The 20,760-nt window shown below is 39.1% G+C and overlaps 2 protein-coding genes across 5 annotated transcripts in view; one reads left to right on the top strand and one right to left on the bottom strand.

Annotated features, from left to right (window-relative positions):
- Positions 1–20,760, top strand: part of CTNNA2 (catenin alpha 2) — a 455,013-nt gene that overhangs the window by 296,475 nt on the left and 137,778 nt on the right. The window lies entirely within an intron of this gene.
- Positions 15,020–16,585, bottom strand: LRRTM1 (leucine rich repeat transmembrane neuronal 1). Its single transcript, XM_042871707.1, has one exon. The coding sequence runs from the start codon at positions 16,583–16,585 to the stop codon at positions 15,020–15,022; it is 1,566 nt and encodes a 521-aa protein (XP_042727641.1).

Below are 20,760 nucleotides of genomic sequence, written 5' to 3'. Positions count from 1 at the left end.
AGAAAGTCATCTTCCTTTCTTCCTCCTCAAAATATTTAGAAGTTTTAGAACACATGATAGTGTTAATTTTCTTTTTCTCATCATCAGATACACAGAAATATATTTCTATATTTGGAGCATTTTCACTGTTCATTATGACAGCTACTCTGAAAGTAATGCCTTCATTTATTATGTTGGCCCATGGCGTCAGAGGTGGATGTTGGCAATATGGCAGTAACAGTTGAACCTTCCTATAAATATTCTCTTACATTTTGTGTGATTTTTTCTGTGAGTGAAATGAAGAACTAGGAAATGAAGTGATTTAGGCAAGATCATGTAGCTCCAGTCCAGGACAAGAAAATCATTAGGCAACTTGTAAAGCTGAACATGTACTTTAGCATAATCTATGCAAGTTTTCAGCTCTGTGCTATAGATAGATGGTTGTATGTTGCTTAAAATAATTGACTTGGTTACTCCAAATAATATGTTTCTTATAAAGACTGGGGCAAAGGAAGGAGTTAGCGTGGGAGTGCTATTTCCTAATAGGAGGCTTAAAACCTGCATTATTTTGCAGTGTAATCTTAGCTAGTGTCACTGACAAAAGAGCACTTTCCTAAACACTTTCCTCCCTTTTGCTTCAGTTCTCTTTTTGCTGTCTCAGTTGTTCCTCTGTTGGCTCTCTCAGTTGTTCATGATTGAAGTTGCAAGGAGACCAACAGACCAGTGCAAAAACTGATGGTTCATATGTTTGGTGTCACAGCTATTTAGATACTTGAAATATCTTGCAATTATCTGACCTTATTGGGATCTGCTACTGTGGTCTGCTAGCCAAAACAAGGACTTTACAATAAATAAATAAATAAGTAAATTACTGGTTGTTACTATTTGCATGGTAATTGCTTTGCAGCGCTTATTAAATCAGTGTTTCTGGCACAGCTTTGTGATAGGAGAAATAAGGTTATTAATATAGTATGACAAAAAGCTTCTCTCATTTTCTGCGTTTGTTGTTGTTGTTCTTTTTTAATTAATTGCTATTTTCTCGTGGCAGAAGGGGGAATGGATTTATTGTTATTCTCAGCTTCAAGAGACTTTGTTGAGGGTCACTGCGTGGCTGGAAAATCAGTGACGTTTGGAGATGTTTAGGGAAATACTTAATGGGAGGAGATCAGCTGCACTGTAGACTACTTGTGCCTTTTAGTTTCAAGCATGAAAACGACTGATAACTTGTCACATTCGTCAATCTGAAATGCATCCTCAGCACAGTTAATCTTATAAGCTGGAAGCCCAATGCTTTGAGACTATGCTGGATTTATTGTTGCTGTATTCATTACTAGTTGACAAAATCATACATGCTCTAGGTCTGGTCACAACTACTGGTTGATTTTAGTGAGTTTTTGGTGAGATTTGGGATTTGGAAAAATAGTCTTACAGGAACAATTTTAAATGTTCCTGTTTTAGGCATTTCTAAGAGACTTGCCACAAAAACTCTATTGTCTGTACTGCATCTTTTCATACCAATATTTTTAGTTGCCCTCATTTCAAGATATTGCTGTAAAGACACCATCATACGTTTCATTTTCTCTTAAGTGTTCCAAGGACCCAATGCAATTTGTAGTTACGGTTTAATTAATTATTAGGCATATGTAACTGTCAATCATTAATTTAGATACTTCTGTCTCACAATATTTGGAATGGAGCTTGGTTTATGAAGAGTGAAAAAAAATGCACCATTCCATCTGTTAGCCAAAGCCACCTGGCACAAAGTCAGTTTGGGCATCATTATGTAGTTGGCAAGAGTTTCAAAAAATGTGATTTCTACAGTTTTAATCCCAGTTGATGCTTTATTTTGTAGTGATGGACCCGTTCTTTTTCACGCAGCTCTAAGTAAAAAATCTTGTATTCACCTTGAAAAAGAAATGTATCCTGTATCAACAAATACAGGAATCAAGAGACAGGCATGAAATAATCCTAAACACACAGTCAAATGAGCGGAACTGAAACTGGTCTGTTGTTACAAGCAGTTGAAAACAGTCACGTAGGAGTTGTATCATTGTCCTTTTAATCTCTGTAAGAAGAGACTTGCGACAGTTTTGGGAAATATTCTTTTTCTTGATGATAGTGTGAAAATTTTTTTCCAGAATTCTGGGTTTTACAAGATTGCTACATCTGCAGATCTATTTTCTTTCTCTTTTGGCAGTGAAATTTCTTCTTTAATCGTCTGGAAATAGAATACAGTCATAAAATACTTAACAAATTACCTTAGAAATATAAAGGAACTTTCTTCCTTTAACTCATCAAGGGGAAAGGCAGACTAACACACAGTTAGCTCTAGTTTAGATAAAACCTATGAAGTAGGATAAAAAAAAAAAAAAGAGCATTTAAAAATAATAGGAATTTTTTTCCCAGTGTTTATTGCTGATTGGAAACAGTTCTCTATGTAGAGTCGAATGTCTTGCAGAGTTTGCAAGGAAAACATGCATACCTTATGTATTTTAAAGCTGCAGCTGAGGCAAAGCTGATTGAATGATGTAAACAGAATGGTGTTTGTTAGGCACACTTGAAGCAGGTAGTTCTCACAAAACTTGCTCCTTTTTTGTTTTTTTTTTTTACTAAAATAAGTGAGAATATCAAACAGAATTGCAGTTCTACTGTTCAGAACATGTGGCCTGCCTGAAGATTGTGCTGTCATTCTGTGTGTAACAGACAGACAGAGGTAAAAGTTTGTAACTGAAATTATCAAGAGATGACCTTGTCACAGAGGAGTTTGTTTACAAATGCCTGCTCAGAATAGCTTACTTTGTTCAGGATTGTTTCCCTGTGGCAAAACATTCCTATGCCACATTTCAGCACCTGGGGAGAGCATCCTTCGTTTGAATTCTTAAAGTGATTCATTTATCGTTCCATTTAATTAAATGGCTTTTAATATTTAATTTTCATGAAGGGAAAAATGATCTGCCATTGCAATTATGATTGATTTTATTTTATTTTATTGCGGCAGACACTGGGAGAGAGCCTTTGAGATAAGTTTAGTAATAAAAACGCTTCTGGTAGTTTGTAAAATGTGTTATCTGTAATGCAAAAAGAATTGCTCATGTTATTAATTAAAAACCTATGAGTTAGTCTGGAACCTGGCATTTAATTTACTGCGGTAATGTCATTCAAAGTAAATCACAGCATACATCAGGATGTCATTCTGAAGGACCCCTATTTCTTAAATCTGTAGGAACGTATGGCTCATTAGCTAAAGGTCAAGGATTGCCTTTTGTCTGTTGTGACAAGAAATCTGGGAAAATTTGTTTATGAATAGGCGTATTATTACAGTAAATAATAGGTAAAAAGTACCCACCTAATATGATGTGCTCAACCAACTGCTCCAAGCCATTCACTTGCGATTAATTATGCCTCACTTTCTGTAATATGCCTCTCGGTAAGTGTTGGTGGAAAAGTAGATGTCCTTGGTGGGTCAGTGTGGATGCATTCTTCCCACATTTGGCAGATTGTCTTTAGATTTCTCTGTGTGCTTTTACTCCCACCCTATGCCCATCCTAGTGGTATTCAACTGCATTTTGTCTATTTTTTACTGTCTGCAAAGTTCCTTATATTCTTAACCTTGAAACTGTCTTGACAGTGAATATTAAAATACAACATGTGTCAGAAGTTGCATCACTAAAGGATACACCATCAGATTTGCTCTGACTGTGGATAGTAATGAATTCATTTTATGCTGGAAGAGCAAATTGCTCACGTTACTATGTACAGATCATTTGAATAATCTGTTTTCTATATATTTTTAATTAGGTAAAATTATTAAGACACATTGGAAATGTTTTTTTTTGTTTTTTGTTTTTTGTTTTTTAATTTAAAATGTGAGAAGTCAAACTATGCCTTGTTTATTGTGTTATTCCTTAGTTTCAGTTGAACAAATTAGTAACAACATATTCAAATTAACATGAAAATGCCAGCTGTGAGCTCCATCTAAACTAGAATTTGGTCTTCACCAAAAGGCACTGTAGGATACAGAAAGGCACAGCCTACAATGGTTAATTGGTAATTTCAGAACAACCCATAAAAAAGCAGTGCAATAACATACAGTGTTAATTTATTTATTCAATTATTTACAAGTGTGATTGGTCTGTTGTGAGCTTTAATCGGAAACATGTTCTTGGGTAATTTCTTCACAAATCATTTGTAGAAAGGGTTACTTAATTTGTCTGTCGGTCCCATATACTAATTAATATATATTGGGAAGAAAAACAACAACAACAACAACAACAAACACTCCTAAGGATGATGTTTGAAGAAGAGGTTGAAAAACTTAAGTGGTAGAAAGATTTTACAAGAGAAAAACATAATCCCATGGTATTTCTTGCCTTTCCAATGAACCACAACCTTTATATAGAGATTATTAGCTTGAGGACATAGCAGGCTCCCTGAGAATGCAACCAAATAGTGTTCATTTCTGCTCCAAGCCACCAGATTTCTTCTGTCTTATTTTTTGTGAAAGAGAGGAAATTAAAAAAGAAACACAAGTAGTCCCAATGAGCAGTTTGGCATTATCTCTTCAAGAATCAGAGCACAGCTCCTTTTCATTCCTCAGCAGCCCCTCTTTGTTCATCCAGCTTAGCATCTCCTTTAGTCCACCAAATTGCTTGGGTAGGACTGCTAAAAGATGGAGACAAAACATGGCCTGTTACACTGCGTTATGCAGAGAAATGGGTAAAAATATCTCTTTTTTAATAATGATTTTAAATGATGTCCTATAGAAGATAGAGGAAGTGCTATCAGAGCAAGGACAACCTGCGTGTATTGCAAACGTGGGGTTGGGTGAGTCTCCTCCAGCCTCAACTTCTCCACATGCATATGGCCATGGCTGGGAACTAAAAAAGGCCATGTCCACCCCACAGTGTGTCTCATCCCAGCCACTGTTCCTAAACGAGCACCTTTTTTAATCCAAAAGATTTTAAAGGTAGATGGATTCAATTAGTTCCCTGTTCCCAATTCTATACAGCTGTTCCTTTTTTAATGCCTATTTTTTTATAGGTGTCTTGTACAAGGAGTTCCAAAGCTTATTTTTCTTTACTGTATGAATATTTCTGTTGCTGAAGTGTACACAGGCCCCTATCACACTCCATATCCTTCTCTTGGAGGTTAGAGCATATCACAAAATCTTACTTCTGCTGTAAACTAGCTTTGGCTCTGACTAATGATAAGCAACAAGGAAAGAATACAGCAGGCAGTTTAATGAGGAGTAGCACAATAACAGTAATATAATTTGAAGTCACATAACGTTGTGAGTGGAAAAAGAGCAGGTATGTGTTTGCTTTGAAATCAGTTACCAGTGTATTGCCTTTTCTGCAGTAACCCTGTGTGGACTGGCCACTAGAGGGGGAATGGATACACGTTTTGCTGTTGTGCTTTAGCCGAATGCCCAGGTTCTTTGCACATCTCCTTTTACAAAAACTTCCCCAAATCTTTCTTCCTTTTACTTGTCAGCAGCTTATCTTTATCACCCACTTATAGCCTTTCATAGCTTATGCTTAACAGAGCTAGGGACGATTTTCTAACAGAAGGCAGAGTAATATCAATCTATTTAATTTCTGAAGTGCTGTTCATTTATGCATACATTTTAGATATTATTTAACCTTTCTTTTTTTCTCATTTTTTTTTTAATCTCCGCACACTGAGCAGAGATTTTAAATGCAATATCCAGAATAATAGTTGTTTAATTATTGCATATAACTTACATTTTCAAGGCATGCATGAACAGTTTTCCTTCTATTGCGTCTTTTGTATTTGACAATTGAGAATTTCATCCATCAAATCTTATGCAATCTTCAGGTTTTGGAAGTCCGTCTGCACATCTTCCTGATTTTCATTACTTTTTGCAGCATAAGTAATCTGTCATTTGAAAAGCATTGTCAAATATTTCCTGATTGTTGCCAGGATGATTCAGCAGCCCTGGCCTTGGGAGCATGCTGCACTCCCTGTTTTGCTGTATTGAGTAAAAAGTCACTGTAGCTTTGGGTGCCTAGGTATTTTTCTATGATTGTGGATCTTGTCTTGCTTACTGGAGCCTAAGTATCTTTCAGATGAGCTTGTTAAAAAGATCTTTGGACATCCAGATAGAAAATTTTCTGCTTTTAAGTCACTTAAGGCAGTTCAAAGTTAAGGAATGCAAGAAATAATGGATAATAAAGAGGCTTGCCCTTACTCCACAAAAGCCCAGTCAATTTATCCCTTTTGTATGATATTACAGACCTTAACAGATCTTTAAACTAATGTAAAAGCTACTGCTTAAGATTTATCAGTCCATTAGGATAATCTCTATTCAGGTTCAAGATAGGGTAAGTATTTGGTGCAACAGCTACACTTACTAGAAATCTGCATATTTAGCAGCTCCTCCCCTTTATTTTTGCACTTTCTTTTTTGTTGTTTTGGTTTTTGTTGTTGTTGTTTTTAATCTTGGTAAATAACATTTTGTCCTAATGATTTGCCAATTTAAACGCACTAGTTTGTTTCTTTAAAAGCTGTAAGTTTTATTTCCCATTTACTAAAATCTCACTTACTTGAAAACAATAGGTTTGACTTAGATTTTAGTGTTTGTTTCAAGTTTGATTTTCCAGAACTTATTTATCAAATTCTCATTAAGAGTTGTCATTAACAGCCATAACTTGACTCCTTTGCTAATGAAAAATGACAGATTGGGGCTAGGTTGTGTTTCATAACAGGAAAACATATCTAGAGAAAAAAAAACAGGGAACTTTTCATCTCCCTTTTTTATGAAAGACATGAAATGTGACTTCAAAAAACAACTTAGGGGGACATTTTTGGGAAGTTTTTTTTCCTGCTACGTAGAATAACTGTGTAATCCCCAACAGTTGCTGGAATCAGGGAACTATATGCATAAAACCAATAGAATAGAATTATAGTAAATATAATAAAAATAGAACCTGCACATGCTGCCCATCAAAGAAGTACAACTATTGATTTGGCATATTTATACATGAAGCAAAAATCAAAGGTCCAGTTTTGTGCATAGCCATAGAATCGTAGAATGGCTTAGATTTAAAGGGATCTTAAAGCCCATGCAGCCCCAATCTTTGCCATGGGCTGGTTGCCCCCCACCAGATCAGGCAGCCCAGGGCCCCGTACAGTCTGGCCTTGGGCAACTCCAAGCATGGGACATCCACAGCTTCTTCTTCAAGACATGTTTGGATGTTGTACTAAGGGACATTGTTTAGTAGGGAAATATTAGTAGTAGGTGGACAGTTGGTCTGAATGATGTTGGAGGTATTTTCCAACCTTTGTTATTCTGTGACTCTCTGGGCAGCCTGTGCCTTTGTCTTATCACCCTCTCAGTAAATAATTTCTTCCTAACATCTAACCTAAATTTCCCCTCTTGTCCATATTAAACCTCATTTAGTTCACATGGGCCTGCTTTTCAAACCTATCGAGTCCCTCTGGATGGCATCCTTTCCTTTTTTGATGTAAACTGCAGCAGTTATCTTGGTGTCATCTGCAAACTTTCTAAGGGTACACTTGATCCTACTGTCATTGATAATCCTATGTCATTGATAAAGATGTCATTGATAAAGATAACAGATAACAAATAGTTAGATTTTTAAAAATATACCCACCGAAAAACCATCACCACCACTAAAAAGCACAACAGTAGGGAAATAAGCTCAGGACCTGGTTTAATTGGACTTCATGGATTGCTGTTTGTTTGTCCTCAGTATGTCATTTAATCTTGCCACAGATATTTGCTATCCCCTGACGAGTGTTTCCTATGTTGGTTATAACCTCATTCTCTTCCTGATTCACCTACTGTGGGCACCTTTTCTTTTAGCACAGTTTTCTTATGTCTTGTGTAATTCACCTTTCTGCAGCTGATGCTCAGTGCCCTTCACTTTCCGCAGCCCTAAGCCTCACCATATGCAGTGTCTTTTGGTTTAGTGGGTTCCTCTTTTCCTTCCCCAGAGTGAACTTCTGATGCATTTCTTCTACTCATTTATTGTCTCTACCATTTCTTTATGGTTAGGGCCATAGGACTCACAATCACTTTATTAGTTTACAGCAATTAGATGTTAAATTCATCACAAGCAGTTGTTTGGGGAATTCATCTGACAGCAGCAATAGGTGTGAAGATGAAGGGAGTTGCATATGCAGGCAGAGAAATACTGAATGTCCAACATGGAGTGACATTTACATGAAACAAAGGTAAACATTTGAAGTGTGGTTGCCTCTTTAGTATGAAGATTGCAAACTTTCAAGCAGCAGCCACAAATTTCTGTTTGCTGACGGAAAATTGCTTTGGGAAATAATCTGGATTGGAGAATCAGTTCTTCGTCAACACGAATTTTAGGATGGAGCAAAGTTTGAAAAAAAGGGGCAAAAACCCCCAAGGTTGTTCATCACATTATTATGAACTTGTTTTTTTTTTTTAGTATTTACCACCAGACCTCTTGGCAAGCCAAATTGTCAGCAGAGGCATTGGGTTAGAGGCAGGTTTGGGTTTACTCCCAGGAGCATGATTTGCTCTCAGCTTGCAAACAGGTTTGATTGCAGATGCATTTCACAAGGCTGGCAGCTGATAAAGGAATCCGAATCTCTGGAATTCTGCAGCTGTGGGCTGTTCTTGCAGTTTAGTTTGGGATTTTCAGGGCATCCCTCCCACCAACTTTTGATTCACTCTGCCTGTGAAATTCTGGGAATGGAAAATGGGAGAATGGTTAAGCTGGGATAAAAAAAAAATTAGAGGGAATTAATATATTTTAAAGGATATTCAGCAATCTGTTTTTGTGCTGAGTCCCTCAGCTATTAGGATGCTTGCTCATACCTCTTTGTAACCACTAGGGTACAGAGGTGTGCTGCTTTACTGAGATTTATTATATATAAGCTGCATCACCTTCATTGGATAAGCCCTTTTAATCAGTTTGATATGTCCATGCATTTATTTTTTTTTTTAAATCTCAGATTTTACTGAAAATACAATTCTAAGTCCTCTCTCTGGCGACGTGCTCTGGTTTGCAATTAGGACAAGAGTGCGTCTGAAAAAAAAAGGCCAGAACAAATTTTGCAGGGGGTGAGCTTAGTTTCCAAGCATGCCAATCAGATAAATCTGCTGTGCTTAAAATGGTAATTCTGTGATGAAGTCGATTTTTATACTCACCTATTACCTTTGAAATCTCGGGTGTAGGCATTGTTAGCTCAGTCACGGCACGGGATCGGTCGGGTTCCCATAGCACCCATGCTGAAGGACATCTCTGGCTGTAGTTACTGCGTGAGGATGTGAAGAACACGAGAGCAGCAAAATGGTTTAAAATAAGAAGTGCCTTAGCAGCATATTATGTGCTGTTTGCCAAGCACAGGCACACACGATGCTGTTCTTTAGCCACCGCAGCCTGCTACATTTGCCTCTCTCACCCAACTGTCACACCAGCAAGGGTGAGTTGGAGCAGTAATTGGCTTAAAGGCTGAATAATTGCTTCTGAATGCCAACAAGTGACGTTATCTTTATAACAAAAACAATTGCCATGTTCTCACGGAAGTACAGATTTCATTGCAAATGGGTTTGCTTTAAAGCAGCCACACTGCAATAAAATTACAGTGCTCTGCAGCATTCAGCTTGGCTCTTCACAGCCACCCACCCGATTACAGGCTCTGTCATGCCAGCAGAAGATTGTTGCTTGGTTTCTGTAATATTTTTATAGCCCTGCTTCCCTCTAGATAACTTTAGAGGTGGATTGCGCTCACTCCTTTCCTTTCATCAGATTTCTCTGCTGTAAAAAAGAAGTAAACTGGTGGATGGAAAGTCTTTTACGTGGCTCTAAATATGCTTCTCAGTTGGCTTTCTTTTACGTAGATTCTAATAGCGTAATAGGCTCTGGTTTATGTCAGTAATTCTGTAAAAAGGTTAATCTCTAAATCACCAATGTTTCCTAAATTCCTAATCAACTTCGTGTTTGGAAAGAAACCCATATAAATGCTCAATTTGTTAATATTAGAATGGGTCGAGGAGGTCAAGAAAAAGTATAACCTCCGTGCGTGAAGATAAATTGGAACCAGCAAAAATACCTCAGATATGTTTTGTCTTAATAGCCATGAATACAGAGGCTGAATATGAGGGAGAACAAGCATGGATGTATTTCAGCAGCAGAATCTGCTGAAGCTCACCTTCTTAATGCTTCTTAAATGATGGAAAAAAATGAGATAAGTTGGTTATAAAAGCCTTATTTTCTAGAAGGTGCATGGTGAGCTGTGCTGAGGGTAGATAGGAAGACCAACCAGCAAAAGTAGTGGAATAGGCAGTGGAAAAGTGAACAAACATAGAATCATAGTATCATTAAGGTTGGAAAAGACCTCTAAGATCAAGTCCAACCATCAACCCATCCTCACTATGCCCACTAACCCACATCAAAACGTGTATTTTTGAGAAGACAGAAAGAGAGAGAGGGGCTGGGTGTCTTCTTCAAACCACTGCTGTTTGCCCTTGCCATGTGGGAGGTGAAGGCACTGAGAAATCTCATTTACCTGGCGTGTGTGGCAGTCCCCTTGCCTTCTCACCAGGTTTCATCTTCCCTTTCATCTGCGCCCTTGCCCCTTCCTTTTCTCTTTCTTGTTCGACGGAGCTGTTTGCTGCGGTGCCTTCCTCTCCAGGAGCTGTTTCATCCCTGCTTGCACAGATTTTAAAACTGCTTTCTTCACCCACATTCGGTCTTGGTTTTCATCTGTGCTGGTCCTTTAGATTTACCATCTTTCAAACGAAAAGGCAGACGAAGCCAAACCACAGCTTCATTTCCTTTTCAGTTCTCCAGTCCTTTGCCTCATTTTTTGTCACCTCATCATTTCTTTTATTATTATTATTATCATTATCATAGCACTACTAATAAGCTTCCTTATTAATACTTATTTGCCATTCTGAATACCACTGGAGAAGCTGGAGGGAAGGGATATTCAGAGCATCCTTTCGCTATTAATGCAGAGCCAGACATGTTCAAGAAACAAATTTAGTCCATTTCAAAAGCAAATGAGGGGCTTTTTACTGGAGCCAAAGAAAACAACCAACTAGGTGCACTTCAAGTACCTCTCAACACCTTTGCCATAGAATCACGGAGCATGTACTACAGAATACAAAAATATCCTTAGGTATCAGTAATGATTTCTGCACCCATGTGCAAGGCAGTTAATACCCAAGCATGGAGCTGCATTTTCACTAGCCCCCTGCAGTACTCAGACAGCATGGTAAAGGAGGGAATTTGCAGCTTTAACACAGAATTTCTTTGTATTTTTATATATTCAGGCCAGAAGCAGAATGTGATACATTAGCATTGATTCTGTGGTTTCATATCACTTTCTTTTTTTTTTTCTTTAGTACAGAACAAAAGGAAAAAAGACAGAAAAGAAAATAAATTATCCCTTATATACATTCATAGCATACACAGCAACAGTTCCTTCATCACTGGGTGCACTGTGAGTGTGTATTGATGTTAGCAGCAAGAGATTGCATATTAGAGATCTATAACACTGATAGTGTTAACCATCCTCAAAAATGATGGCTCTTTCTCATGCCTTTCACCCTATCTTGTATGTTAAGAACACTAAAAAAAAAAAAAAAGTTAATTACCTAATTATAAAAGGCAGATTAGTCATGTTAAGTGGAACATTCAAAGGGGACTATTTAAAATATTTTATTTCCTTTGATATTTCCCAATAATCTGAACAAGAAACTGTCACAGCTAACACCAAAAGTACTTTCTTTTTTTTTTTTTTTTTCCCTTTCTTTTTTCCTTTTTTTTTTTTTTTTTTTTTTTTTTTGGAGCCATAGAGTGAGCCACAGTAAGGGGATCAAGAGAGAGGAAATGACATATGTCTGGACAGCTGGTAAACATGAAATCTGAAAGGAATAGTGAGGGGAAAATGTATTCCTGCAGTTGCCATAAATACGTTACAAATAGAAGACTTCTCATATATACCAATGCAAGCAGCCAGTTGCAGGATGAATAAATGGGTTTGTAAGAGCTGAATTGAAATGAAATCCTTGCATCCTTTATATTATCCATGTTTTTATCACATCAACTTTTAGAATAAATGTGGGCAGGCAACGGAGCACCTCTGTGCCATGGAGCAGGTGGCAGTCTTCTTTGCACCAGTAGATGAGTATCCAGATATCTGGAGATCATTAGGAGGCTGTCTCTAGAAGACATTACCGTTATAAAAGATTTTTGCATGAAGATTGTGAAACAGCTCATTTTTGACAGTTTAATAAAGTGCTATCCTCTCCATGGAGGGTTCATCCATCATCCTGCTGGGGTGGCAAACCATTGGTGGTCATTACCTCCCTCCAGGAGAAATGGCAACAGGCAATACTGAAATTTGCCCTCACTTCTGGAATCAAGCCCCTTGAAAGCCAAATGTTCTGTTCAATTTACTCAAGCTGTCACTCGAGCATGAAGCACGGGGTGAATAAATTGCAAAGGTGGAATTGCTCACATCTTGCAAACTTTGCTTGAGGTTGCTAACACCAATAAACAACAGGAATCATTCCAGGGGAGAGTGCTTAAAATACAACTCACAGCTATGCTGAAAAATACATAGAAATACAAGCACAGGATAATTGTTTGTCAGTATCAGATTTGCATCAGATTTACAGGGTCAAAAACATGACAGCACTAATACATTTCCTTTGAGTAACAGGGGGTCACTATGTAAAGAAAGATTTTGTTTGTTGTTTTTTCGTTTTCTTTTTTTAACCATATGTAGACAATATGTTCCAATGTCTTGGTTGGATTTGGAAGCTTTCTGGCATTTAGCTGTAATCAGTCCTTCTGATTGCAGTGCTGGATGTTGATTTGAGGAATGTATAACGTAGTCCAAAGTTAACCTTAGATCTGAGTTGATTTCGGAGAGGGATTTAAAGGGGAAAATACACATTTCTGGTCTCAGTCAGCATGGCATGAAATAATTTCTCCTGTTACCTACAGTACCTTTGCTCATAAGTTCCTCTATTGAGAGTTCCTATATTGAGAATTTGGGGATGGATAAGGCCCCTGTGTGTTTGAAGCAAAGAAACAGAAATGCACAGTTGTTTAAGCGGATAAAGGGCCAGTTTGACAGCTGGTTTCAAACCTGGGGGTAATTTTTCAGTGGCTTTGATTTAAAAGGTCTATTTTTATTAAAATTCCCCTGATGAATCCTCTCCCAATGCATATTCTCATAGATCCCACTGATAACATTAGTCATTTTTAATACTTTTTTTTTTTTTTTACTAGAAGACTATCTCGTATTTAATATTAAACAGAGTGATGTATATACGAAGTAGAGGAAGGTATAAGTTTTGACCCTTAAAAGTAGTGTCAGTTAGGAAAAATATAAAGCTCACTCTTTATGGTTAAAATTAGCAGCTAAAAAGCTGCTATGCAGTAAAAAATTACACAAGCTGTGCCTAATCTCTTCTTTATAAGACTGCTGTATCCTTTTAAGAGTAGATAGCACTTGGATGCTACTAAAAAAAAGAGAAAAAAAAAATGAAAAAAACTCCTCTATGTTCCATTAAAATTTCTGTTAGATTTCTGGAGTTTTCCTCTCTTGCATCTTAGGGATAGGGAAATATGTACAAAGCATAAAAAAATGTTTCCTGGTTCTCTATCTGCAGCATTGTATTAGCATGTTATGCTATATAGAGAGAAATTCAAGATGCTCTGCCTGGTGTTATAAAACTGCCTCACCTTCATTAGTATGAGGGGAGTTGTTTGAAAGATCAAGCAGTAGGTTGTTCATGTTACTAGAATGGAAAATCCAAAATGCAAGGAAAGGAAGCCTTTATTTAAGGGCAATCAGAATAAAGCAGCGGTGTGATTCTACATTATCAAATCACTGCTCATACCCATAAATGCCATGGATCAGTCATTGGTAGGGAGGATTCCTATGCTTTCAGCCTCTGTGTGGGTTTCAGGCTGTTCTGTTTGGTGAGGGCAGTGATGGGCACAAGGCGAGCTTTGCTAGCATATGCCAGAGAACCCAGAAGTATGCTTGGGTAGTTCTGTCCCACTCAGAGCCCCAAACCCACACAGGTTGCACTAGTGAGCACTAAACTGCTCCTGCTTGCCTCTCAGTGTGGTTCTACAGTGCATAAAGCAAAGGTTTCTTTGCTCTGGTCATAACTCAGGGCAAGCATAGAAGTGGGAAATGCTAGCAAAAGCCCTTACACTTAGGGTTTTCTCATACTTTTTTTTTAAAGAAGACAATGACTAGCACTTTTTCAGCAGCATTTCACTTGTTCATTTCTTTACAAGACTTTGCAATATGATCTGATTTTTAGAAAAATTACTTTTAGGGGTTACGATGCAGTTTTTATGGCTCTTACAGCAACATACAGGTGAGCTGTGCTTGAAAGCCCCTTTGACACCCAGTCCTGGGGCATGGGCAGAACTTCAGCCCCTCTGGAGTGCACTGGCTGCACTAACATCCAGTTACAGGTAGCGCAGGAACACAAATAGAATTCTGGTGTCATGCTTCATATCACCAGTAAAATGATGGAAGTGAATGTGCACTAATTACAACAGGAAGCCATTGGGTTAATTTTTATCAGCCTATTTTGCGTGGCTTCTTTGCTCCCAGGCTTTTGGTTCAACACTCGGCATGAAGAGAAAAAAAGGTTAAACTGTTGCATTTTGTATACAGGGAACAATTCAGGTAATATACACCAGTCTGTAAAAACTGTAAATGCTATTTTTTTTTATTTTAAACATTTTCCTTAGTTTACAAAAGATCAATAATCAGTACCTTTTTTACACTCTCAGTTTCCTGAATATTGACAGATCTTCAAAGGGAGTATTAGCATAGGAAATCTTAAGATTGGCTGTCCTGAAGATTTTAAGACATGATAAAGCTAAAATATCAAGTTCTGCCGGCAGCTCCTCCTGTGATTTCAGCAGAGGAGTGCCCGCGAAATCCTCAGCAAAGCCCCACAAACCCCCCACTCTGCTCCCTGTCTGCGCGCTGCTATTTGGTTGCACACTGTGTAAATCCCCAAGGCAAATCACACCTCGCACTCCCTCGCTGGCTGCTGGTGACAGGAGCAAGATCCGTACTCATTAATGATCACCAGGGCTCCCTCGATGTGGTTGGGTTTGTAATCAACATAATACTCCTGGGCTGACATGGCAGCCATTTGATGCATGGTCTGTTTCTGCTTCTGCTTCCTGCGCTGTGTTACAAAGCACTGTCTTAGCTGCCTTATGCTGGCTGGAAAGCATTTCCAAGAGACGTACAACACTAAAACCACGATGAGGAAGCTAAAAATCAGTGCCATGGTCCCCGTCACCACCTTGTGAATCTGCACGGCATTTTCCGCGCCTTCGCCGGGCAGTGTCACGGTGATGGCGTACGTCGTCGGCTCCTCGTCGGCCTCTGGCACGTAGGCCGTGGCGGCCGCCGAGCCGTAGCCAAACATTTGGTCGCTGTTGTTGGTCACAGGGGACAGGGTGTTGACACTGGTGGGGTCGACCGTGTCCTCGCACAGGTGGAAAGCATAGACTGCATCCAAAACGTCCTCGCCCTGCGCGTACTCGGGTGTAGCACAGAGCAGGTTGCTGTCGTAGCGGCCCTTGAAGTTGCTCAGCCATGAGGCCAGGGCACAGACGTTGCGGCCGCAGTCCCAGGTGTTGGCAGACAGGCTGATGCTCGTGAGAGACTTCCAGGAGTCCAGGATGCGCGAGTCGATGTAGGTCAGCCGGTTGGAGTCCAGCTGCAGGGACTTGAGGTGAGGCACGCTTTCGAAGACATGAGGTTCGATGTATTCGATTTCGTTGCCAGAGAGATCCAGTTTTTCCAGTTGCCATATCCAGTCCAAAGTGTTGACGACGATGGTGACTTTATTCCGTCGCAAGCAGAGTGAGTGCAGGGAGATGAGCCTGGGGAAGTGGGCTAAATTCACCTTCACCAAGTCATTGTGCTCGAGGTGCAGCTCGGTGAGCTTAAACAAGCCCGCAAAAGAGTTTCGAGCCAGGCTCTTTAACTGATTGTATCCTATGTCTAGAAACTTCAGGCTGCGACAGTCCTGAAAAATTCTCACCGGCACAAACTTGATGGCGTTTGACCGCATGTGCAAAGTCGTGAGTTTTCTCAGCCCGTGAAATAGGTCGGGCTCCAGCGACTGCAGGTTGTTGTATGATAAATCCACACTGCGCAAGTTTGGCATGGGTCGGAACGTGTTGTTGGGCAGTTGGGTGATTTTGTTGGAACTCAGGGTGAGCTCCTTAACTCGCCGCAATTTTTGAAAGGCATTCCCCTCCACTGAGCAAATGTGATTGTGATCCAGATAGAGCCACGTGAGCTGCATTAACCCTGTGAACTGTCCGTCATGCAGCTCTGAAAGGCTGTTGTACCGCAGAGACAAGCCCATCATGCCCGACAGGTTGCGAGGCATCTCTGTGAGATTCAGTGATTCACAGTACAAAAGCCTGCCCTCACACCGACATAGCTGTGGACACCCACTATTCACGGCTGGAAGCATTTTAGAAAAGATACCCAGCGTACACAATATCAACCCCGGGGGCTTCCTCAGCAGCCAGTTTAAACAGAGACCGATAAGAAGGAAATCCATTAGCAAGAATATTTCCAAATATGCTCGAGAATGTCCATTGAATCTTTTCAAATTCTACATCATATTTTATTTAAGAGGAAAAATAGCAACAAGAAAGAAAATAAACAACAACAACAACAAAAAAAATGCCCAGACCAAAGCAAAACAGCAAACGGAACAAACACAGCCAAATATTTCACTTTACAGCATGCAGGAGCTGCGCAGCATTAAAGTTCACAGACATTCAAAGGTAAAATGATAGTGATTTTGTTCATGTTAAAGGCTGCAGCAAAGAAAAAAAAAATCTTTCTTCATGAAAGAATTTAATTAAAAAGTGTCTTACCCACCCTTTTCCAGAGAGTGACAACCTCCATTCAGTTGCTTCCTTTGTGTTTGGACTAATTATATGCAGAGCTAAAAAAGACCCCTCTGTGCTACAAATTCGGTCCCTTTCAGAGCTGTGCAAGGCTGGCAAGCTCACAATGTCTCACTTCGCTTCTGCTCAAAGAGCTCAAGGCTTGTCCAGCTAGCTTTTAGCTGACTCCTAGGACCTGCAAGTTTCAGAACTAAGTGCATGAGCTTGATCTTCTCCTTCTCCCTCTGTCCTTTTCTCTGCAGTTAACACTGTGGCGTGAAAAAAACTCCAAACTCTTTACTAACGACTCCACAGGATTTGGCAATCTGTTTAATGTCCATCATTTGCAACGACCATTGACCGGCACAACCTTTACTCCATAGAGAGATTACCATGCATTCACTGACCGGCTAAGGGTAGCTTTATTTCCCATTCTTTGTTCGCTTTGCTTGTTAGGTGATGCTTAGAGCAGAGAGACAGCAAGAATCCTTTCCCTTCAGCCGAGCAGTATGTTGGTAGAGCATGCAGAGGCACCTAGTGTTCACTGAGTGTCGTAAGCTGCTCATGATTGTACGCCTGCACTGTGCATCTCAGACATGGGCAGATGGAAAAGGGGTGGGCATAAAACCAAACGCTGGAGCGAACCGGGAAAGTAATATATGCTCTTTGATGAAGTGGAAAATACTTTAAGCCTATCTCTCCATTTCTCAAACACGCACGCACACACAGCCGCACAAATCATCAACAGAGAGGCAGTGCTAAGTAGGAAGCTTGAGAATTAGGATTCCTTATTATTATTATTTGCTTTTGTTTAAAATCTGAATGTATAAGCCATTAGCCGGGGACAGGGAGATACTTGATTTCTTGGTTTTGGAAGGAATATGTAAAGCAGTGTCATCGGATTGCTTTTTCTCTGTAAATCTGAGGATATTTGCTTTTCGGAGACTTTGGGGTTGAAGGGAGGGGGTGGGGGGGGTTGGGAGGGTGGAATGTGTTTTTATTCTGACATTGTCTAAATAGAGGATGATTTGAAATTCTGTGCATTCTTTCTGATAGAAATGCAGCCAGAGCTCTGCAAATAGGAACGTCTGCTTTCCTATAAGCTTTAATTACATTTGGTCTTTTTCCATCCTGCATATTCTCTGTGTGTTCAGCACATGCCTTTCCTAAAGGCTTGCTTTTTTTTTTTTTTTTTTCTGCAGTGTATGCTATGGCACACAAAACTATCTATTATTCTTGCAGCATAAAGAATACCGTGCGTTCGGAATCAGATCAGCATATAGGTTACTCTGACCATGTCAGCAGCATGCAAAGAAGGGGTAGAAAACCCAATCACTTCCTAAATTCTGCAGATTGTGCTGCTTTTTGTTCCGTGCACCAAAATAATTTTTGCCTGGTAATTTGCAGCCCTCATTATCAATGGGAAATGCGTCGGCAATGAGCTCTACTCCAATTTTTACCAACTGAAAAACGTACAATACTTACTTCTGTCAGGAAAACGCTGGCCATCTTCTTTTCCTGTTATGGAATAGAATCTAAAGGCTGTGTGTTGATGAATGCGATCAGAGCTGACAGCTCACGATCCTGCATGAATCCTCTGTGAAGAAGTTTCGCTCGGAAATACAAGTAATGCAGAAGATAGTGCTGATTTTCTCCTGAAGTCAAGATTGGTTGCAAAGTACTGGAGGCAGGGCAAAAGTGTTACATTTCCTTTCTTTTTCATAGCCATGTTAATATTTAAGTCTTCTTTTTTTGAAGTATTTGTTGCAGAGGTACGGAATGCTGGAGCTTTGCATGTGTGTGAGCGTGGCTGGCTGCTGTCTGTGTGTGTGTTGGTATAGATCAAGGAATGCAGTAATTTGATGCAGTAGAAGTTGTTTTACAGAAGTCTTGGTAAACTTAGTCTCTCGTTCATAAAAAATCACTGAAAGAGATTCATTACAAATGTATTTGCTCAAACCACTCTTAAATAAATGACAAATGTTAACCAGTCAGTCTGCAGTCTCAGAACCCTGGAATTGATGCACTTTAATGCTCCCAATCTGGTTTATTCATTCACATCCTTCTGCTTTTCACATTTCAGGGGTCTCAAAGAAAAATGTGATGCTTTAATATTGTATGAACCTCTTTTATGTTGTAGTAGGGCAAGAGAGCCAAATGTGTTCTCCCTCTCCCAAGATCGTGCTGTCTTGTTCAAAGCAGGCTGTTTATGCAAGTGTCCACTGGTTTGCAGTACACCTTAATTCTGTTTCTCACACAGAAGCAGGAGGGAAAGCAATGACAGAACGGGAAGAAAGAACATAGTAGCAGGAGAAGTGATTAAAAACACCTCTGTGCAAGAATAATGCATTCTAGCTTACATTTCCAAATATTTTGATGCAATTAGTAAGAGAAAAAAGAAAAGACTATTTTTAAGTTTATAAATACCGAACAAAGGTTCACAGCATAGAGGTTGTATCCCTTAAAAACTGCAACCCTATAAGTCTTGTTGAGGTGGATCTTACTTCCCTCTCCCATTTAACAGTTTGGGCATAGAACTCCCAAACTAGCCCTAAAAATTTCCATTCTGTATTCAAGGAAAGCTGACATTTTCTGCAAATCAGATGACGATAATGATCTCTTAGTTACCATCTAAATACTACGTATAAAATGAAGAATTTCACTTTAAGAGATGAAACTCCATGATACATCACTGTGAAGAGCTGAATTCTTTTTTCTGTGATGGTTCTTGCAATCGCCTGGGATACATTTTGTGTCCTAACCAATCTGCCTATCGCCATGCTGGCATATAATCTATTATCATTTGGTTACCAGTGGTAGAAATTAGAACAGACAGTAGAAAACCTATCTAGAATTAGCTGGAAGGCTGACAACTAGAATTAGGAACCCAGAATTAATGGCCCTAAGCAGAACCTCACAGCTCTGTCAGAGCTATATTGCATGAAAGACTTTGCTGTTATTTGTCCAAAAATGTGTCTGTAGAAAACAATCCAGATAGTTTTTGAACTAGAGACCTCAGCGTATGTTGGGAGCTGTGATGCTGAGGCAGAGTGATGACCAAGTGCTTGGGCATGGGAATCTGAACAGACAGACATGGGTGAATGTTCAGCTTAGCCCTGAAATACCTTTGTAAATTTGGTTTTCTTATATATTTTTTAAACTTTTTGAAATGTACTTGTTCTTGTTATGGAACTGGGAATCCATTTTGAACTTGATTGTAACACAAAGGGCTTAATTTCCACTGTTTGAGCTGTTATCACAGCCAAACTGTCAAGTTTACACATTTTCTAAAGTTTCAAAGCCTCTGGCAAATCTCTATAAATTAGTGGATTTAAATTAACATTATTAAATGTGCTATTATAAACCAATCTTAAGAAGCACAAACTAAGTTTCTAAGTACTTAAGAGAGATTGATTAAATCAATGTAAAGTAGGTTACAAAAGAGCAACTCGAGTTAAAGTTTTAGAAATTTTTACTGGGAAGCCATTTATTGGAGTCATCCCAAGTTTAAGAGGGCTGGAACAGGGTAAGTAAAATCAGAATATTGACCCTAATGTCTAATTATATATGTTCGCATTGTAGTGTATTAACCACCACTGCCACCCATAAATCGTCTTCTTTATTGTACATGTGTAGTAATGAGTATTCCTCTTCCTTCTGGTATTTTCTGAGTGGTTTCTATCAGTATAATAAAAAGTGGAGCTTTTAGCGGTGATTTTAATTTCCTTTCATGAATGGACAGACTCAAAGCTTGATCTTACAAAGTAGTCTTTAATTTTCAGGTGCACTGAACCATAGTATTTCATATAAAGGAAACATTTAAAAACAGAAAAGAGAAGGA

Source organism: Lagopus leucura, unplaced genomic scaffold (genome assembly GCF_019238085.1).
Source record: "Lagopus leucura isolate 7727_CA_CO unplaced genomic scaffold, USGS_WTPT01 Super-Scaffold_100004, whole genome shotgun sequence".
In the NCBI taxonomy this organism is placed as follows: domain Eukaryota; kingdom Metazoa; phylum Chordata; class Aves; order Galliformes; family Phasianidae; genus Lagopus; species Lagopus leucura.
Note: the sequence above shows the minus strand (reverse complement) of the source record. Positions and strands in the feature narration are given on the sequence as shown.